This window comes from Plasmodium gaboni, chromosome 10 (assembly GCF_001602025.1).
Source record: "Plasmodium gaboni strain SY75 chromosome 10, whole genome shotgun sequence".
Classification (NCBI taxonomy): Eukaryota; Apicomplexa; class Aconoidasida; order Haemosporida; family Plasmodiidae; genus Plasmodium; species Plasmodium gaboni.
The window spans coordinates 354445-360747 of NC_031490.1; the positions used below are offsets into that span (position 1 = coordinate 354445).

Here is a 6303-nt window from a genome sequence, read left to right on the forward strand (position 1 = left end):
TTTTTTATTTTTTATTTTTTTATATATTTTTTTTTTTTTTTTTATATTTTTTTTTTTTTTTTTTTTTTTTTTTTTTTTTTTTTTTTTTTTTTTTTTTTTTTTTTTTTTTTTTTTGTGTAATCTGTTATCAATTTAAACAAAAAAATAAAATATTTATTTAAATAATTTAATTCGAATTTAATTTTTTTGAATTTTATTTTTTCTTGTGTGCCTTATAAATAATCGAAAAAAAAAATAAAATCAAAAAATATGAAAGATATGTAAGATATAAATTAGATATTGAGTTTATTGTGCTAAATAAAAGAAAAAAAAAAATGATATGCATAAAATGTGGAAGTTCCAATAGTAGTTTATATACTGTATATAATAAAAATAATATTAGATTAAAGGAATGCAATCGATGTAATAAGATATGTGATGAATATGTAGAGAAGAATCCTTTTATAATATTTTTGAATATTTTATTTCTTAAGCCTGAGATATATAGACATATAGTTTTTAATCGTATAAAATATCATGACAAGTTTATTAATAATTTTTTTTTAAAAATGATAATTATATTTTTAATAATAAATGCTTATTTGCATCCAAATTTTGAGAGAGAGAATATAAAAAATACTGGTATTTTGTCAAATATCTTTTTTATGGAAAATAATTTTGAAGAATATATACAACCAAGTGATAAATATAAGAATGATTGTTCTTCTTATACACTTTTCATGTATAAATATGATGATAAACATAAACTATATGGTTTATATAATATATTTAATAATTATAATATGAGTAACCTAGTTAATATACATAAAAATAAATATCTTACATGCATTGTTAATAATAAATTTAGTGATTATAATTTATGTATAGTTAATAGACAATTTAAAGCAGAAGAAGATTATGATAAAGAATTAATAGATATTTTTATTAATAATAATGAAAAATATATTAAGAAATACAATACAAATGTTAATACAAATAGTAACTCACATAATGATCACATAAACAAAAACAACAAAAACAACAACAATAATAATAATAATAATATAAATACAGATTATATCAAGAATGCACATCATGTCTATACATCACATCAAGACCATATTAATGACAAAACCAAATGGTATCATGTTAATTTTTTTAAAAAATTTTCAGAATCATATATATTTTATTATATATTACATATTATAAATAAATGTATATCAAATATAAAATATATATTAAGGTATGATTCCATTTTTTATTTTAAAAAGAATAAAACCTTACTAAAAAATAATATTATAACTTTTAAAAATCCTGAAGTATATAATGACTTATTTCAAATAATAAATATTCTTGTGTATTATAATATACATGAATATAAAATTGTTCTAGAACCAAAAGAAAAAGAAAATCTAAATATAGACTTAATTTTAAAGTTTATTAAAAATATCTTTTTTTATAATAAATTTATTCAAAAAAAAAATTATATACAAAGTCAAAAAAATACATATATGAACAATCAAAAAAAAAAAAACGACCTTCAAAATGAAAACTCTCCATTCAATAATTTCACTTCAACAAATAATCATGACAACAATAAAAATATATCTAATAATAATAATAATAATAATAATAATTATAATGATTATAATGATTATATTGATAATATATATCCATTTAATGACTTGTGTAATGAATTTTTAAAAAATATAAATTCGACACTAAATAAAAAAATGGAAGAAATAACAAAAAAACAAAATAAAATTCAAGATACATTTCAAATAAAACAAATTAGTATGTATTCAAAACTTCTATTTTCAGAATTAGATAATGAAAAATATATTTTAAAAATTTGTAATTCAACATTCTCATTTAAGAAATTTAAAACAGTTATTATCAGTTATATTACTTATTTTCTATTCTTATGTATCTTTACATATTTATTCAAATTATATCAACAACGTAAATATAATATAAAAATTATAATGGTTAAATATAATTATCTTTTTATGCTTTTTGTACTTAGTAATTATCCATTAGTTATCTATTTCATACTTAAAATATTCAATTATAATTATATAAACATTTATTTAAACATATACACAATTATATGTAATATTATAGCATACCATATATTTATATCCACTGATCAAAATTATATTTGTTATTCTATTTTTTCAGTCCTTACTAGCTATTTATTAAAAAATCTAGTAATGCTTAAAATTATTAATTACATATAATATATATATATATATATATATATATGAGCGAAATATATTTGTTCAATTTTATTTTTTATAATAATTGTTCTACTATTATAATACCGTGTTTTCATATTTACACCTAATTAATAATATAACATATATATATATATATATATATATATATGTATGTATGTATTTATCTATCTTATTTTTTGTATTATATGTTGTACTACTTCGTACACAAACAACTTAGACACAACTAATTATCCTAAAATATTTTAAAAAAATATCATTTATAAAATGAAAATATTTTTATATATATTTTTTTTTATATTAAATAGCTTTGTTCAAAAAATGAAAAAAAAAAAAAAAAAAAAAAAAAAAAAAAAAAAAAAAAAAAAAAAAATTTTTTTTTAAATTTAAAAAAATTATTAAAAAAAAAAAAAAAAAAAAAAAAAAAAAAAAAAAAAAAAAAAAAAAAAAAAAAAAAAAAAAAAAAAAAATATATAGTCAACATATATTCTTCAGAATAATGAAAAAATAAAAAAAAACAAAGAAGCAATAAAATGAACGTATATTATTTGTATATATATATATATATATATATATATATATATATATATATGTACACATATACATATATACATTTGAATCATTTTAAACAATATCTATTATAAAAAAATAAAAAAAAAAAGGTTAGTAAACATAATAATAATATATATAATTATATGTAATAATTTTTCTTATTGCATATTATCATATACACGTGGTTACATAAATTTCCTTTTACATAACATATTGATCCTTTTGTTCAGGATTAGTATAATGGTAATGTAAATCAAAAACATCTTCTCCTTCAATTATTTTGTCATATCCATTTTTGTGAATATAAAAAACTCTTACTTTTCCTCCTGAACCACCATCTCTAAAAGTAGCATGATAAATTGCATTTCTAGCTAATTCAACAGCTTGGTCTAGATTTAAATTATAATCATAAGCTGAATCTAAAATAGAATAAGCATATGTACTACCACTACCACAACTGAATAAATTTCCTTCAACTTTTTTTCCTGAATCATCAACATAAAACATATTAAATCCAGTATGATCATAACCACTCAAAATAATACCACAACACAAACCATATCCTTTATATTGATATAAAATATTACTTAATATAGTACTAGCTGCTCGTACTGATATTTTTTCGTTATTTCTTAATTCATAAATCTTTATTATTTTACCTAAATATTTTTCCCAATATAAGCAATCAGCAGCTCCTCCTGCCATTGTTCCTAATATATTTTTATTTATTTCAATAATCTTTTCAACATTCTGTGAAGATATAAAAGATCCCATAGATGCTCGAGAATCTACTGCAACTATTATACCATCTTTAAATTTAAATGCTAAAGTTGTAGTACCTTTATGAAAATCAAATAATTTCTTATTTTGAGTTTGTGCATATTTTATAAAGTTTCTTGGTACATCCACTGGAGCTACACAAAACTCTAATTCATCATTATTATCTATTCTTTCATCATCCACATCATTTATTAAATTGTCAATTTCATTCATAAAGCTTTCATCACTTGCTATTACCATTTTTTTTTTTTTTTTTATAAAAATTTATTGTAAATATATATTATATATTTTAATGATTAACTTATTTGGGATATTATAAAAATTAAAATCAAAAATAATTATATAAATACAAAATATAAAAAAAAAATATATATATTTTGTATCTTGAATAAAAAAAATAAAAAGAACAAAAAAAAAAATAATAAAATAAAATTATATTATGATTTAATTTATTATTATTTATATTCAATACAAATTAAATAATAGTATAATTATAATTATATAATAATATTCCGATTTTTTTTTTTTTTTTTTTTTTTTTTTCTTTTAACCTTTTGAGATTTTAAAAAATAAATATGCAAAAACTTTATATTATATCTAAAAATATATTATATATAAAATATATGTATATATATAATATATATATTTGTTATACTTTTATATATACATATAATATATATATACATGAAATACTCTAACAATATTTCTCATATTGATAAAATATGTTTTTATGAAATATTATATATATATATATATATATATATATATATAATATATCATTGCATTATAATACAAACTTTTTTTTTATGATATTTTTTAGATTAAAATGGCGCGATAATATTTTTTATATATTGTGATATTTTTATATTTATTATGTTAAAAAATATATTATTTTTATTCATATTATTTTATTATTTTTTTTTTAGATCACACATTTTTAATAATAATGAGGTAATATAAAAATACGGTATTATCATAATATAAATAATAATATTCTTTAAATAATAAAAATAAATAACATATAACAAATTGTATATATATTAATGTATATTTTGAGAATTTCAAGAAATTACAAATATATTCAATATATAAGTACATTTTTTACCCTCATATATATATATATATATATATATATAATAATTAAGGACATATAATATAACGAATACTATTTATTTATTTATTTTTTTCAAAATGATTTGGTTAATATTAGTCTGATATTATTATTATTTCAAATCATAATAAAGTTTTATTTAAATAGTAAATAAAACAGATTTACTTTTAAATATATTAATATGTATATATATAATATATGCACACATATAAGTATATATGTTTATAATATACACATATATTATTATAATATTTATGTGTTCCTGTTCTCATGTGAACATTTTACACAGTCATAAGTTGTTATATATTCCTTTTTTTTTTTTTTTTTCGATTTAATTTTACGTTGTATATATAAGATAAAAAGTTATATTTTAAACAAACAAAAAAAAAAAAAAAAAAAAAAAAAAAAGAGAAAGAAAAATTAATTTATAAATATTACCTAATTATCTTATTGATATTATTAGTAATATTACATGTCTATAAATATTTTTAAAATATTAATATTACAATTATGCAATATTTAGTAAAAATAAAAATAAATGAATAAATATACATACACATATATATATATATATATTTTAATGAATTATTTTTAATTTGACTTTTTCTTATTAAATGCTATATGAATACAAATCATGATCTCTAATTCATAAAAATTATTATTAATAAAATCTATTCATAAACTAATTATACATATATATATATTTATATATATATAGAAAAAAAAAAAAAAAAACCACGTGAAAGTATAGGTATATTCAGACCCTTATGTAAATGTTGTAATAATAAGATTATTATGAAATGAGGAAAAAATGTTCTTAATTTGTGTTCTTGATATTTTAATATTATAATAAACATAAAATTTGAATTGATCCATTTAAGTGTATGTCAGTCTTATATATGTATAACAATATATTGTATTATTCTATTATATAATAATATATATGTATACACACATATATATATATTTATATTTATAATCTCCTATGCATTGTAATCATTATTTAACATTTCATCTTCTTTTTTTTTTTGGTTTTGTTTTTCCTTGTTTTCTCTATCTTTTTCCTTTTGTATTTCCATATAGCTTTTATATTCCCATCCAGTTCCTCCAGCTTTTATAACTCGACATGTAGAGATATAAATGTTAAGAAACGAAGCTGTAATAAGCACTATAGATAACACAGTAAGTGCTGTTAACAATTTATGTTCAAATGGCATATTATTTGCTGCAAATAGGGCAATAATCAGAAATACAAAAATTACAATATATATACCTAAAAGAAAAGCTACAAACAATGCAACAATATATAACACAATAAAATTCTTAAGTACTAATCCAAGAACTATTAAACATCCTAATATTGCATTTGAAGCTATTGTCATATTTTTATAATCTTTTGTAGTTGAAAAAATTGAGCTAATGCAAATCATGAAATGAAACATGGCTCCTCCAAGACATCCTCCTGCTAAAGGAAAGCAGCAACATTTTTCCATTTTTCCAAACCAACCCATTTTTTCAAATTATTCAATATGTAAAAAAAAAATAAAATAACGCAATTATAAATAAATAAAAATATATATTTCTTTAACAAAGGAAAAAATATATCTTTAAAATAAATATGAATATGTATATATATATATATAT

At 16.8% G+C, this 6303-nt stretch overlaps 3 protein-coding genes across 3 annotated transcripts; 1 reads left to right on the top strand and 2 right to left on the bottom strand.

Annotated features, from left to right (window-relative positions):
* Positions 1–314: 314 nt before the first annotated feature.
* On the top strand, positions 315–2219 carry PGSY75_1011300 (putative membrane protein; the record flags this gene model as incomplete). The annotated part of the gene is made up of 1 exon (XM_018785879.1): positions 315–2219. The coding sequence occupies one exon, from the start codon at positions 315–317 to the stop codon at positions 2217–2219; it is 1905 nt and encodes a 634-aa protein (XP_018641496.1).
* Positions 2220–2969: 750 nt separating this feature from the next.
* Positions 2970–3788, bottom strand: PGSY75_1011400 (proteasome subunit beta type-5; the record flags this gene model as incomplete). Its single annotated transcript, XM_018785880.1, has 1 exon — positions 2970–3788. One exon carries the CDS (start codon positions 3786–3788, stop codon positions 2970–2972), a length of 819 nt encoding a protein of 272 aa, XP_018641497.1.
* Positions 3789–5642: 1854 nt separating this feature from the next.
* PGSY75_1011500 (putative membrane protein) lies at positions 5643–6170 on the bottom strand (the record flags this gene model as incomplete). The annotated part of the gene is made up of 1 exon (XM_018785881.1): positions 5643–6170. One exon carries the CDS (start codon positions 6168–6170, stop codon positions 5643–5645), a length of 528 nt encoding a protein of 175 aa, XP_018641498.1.
* Positions 6171–6303: the final 133 nt, after the last annotated feature.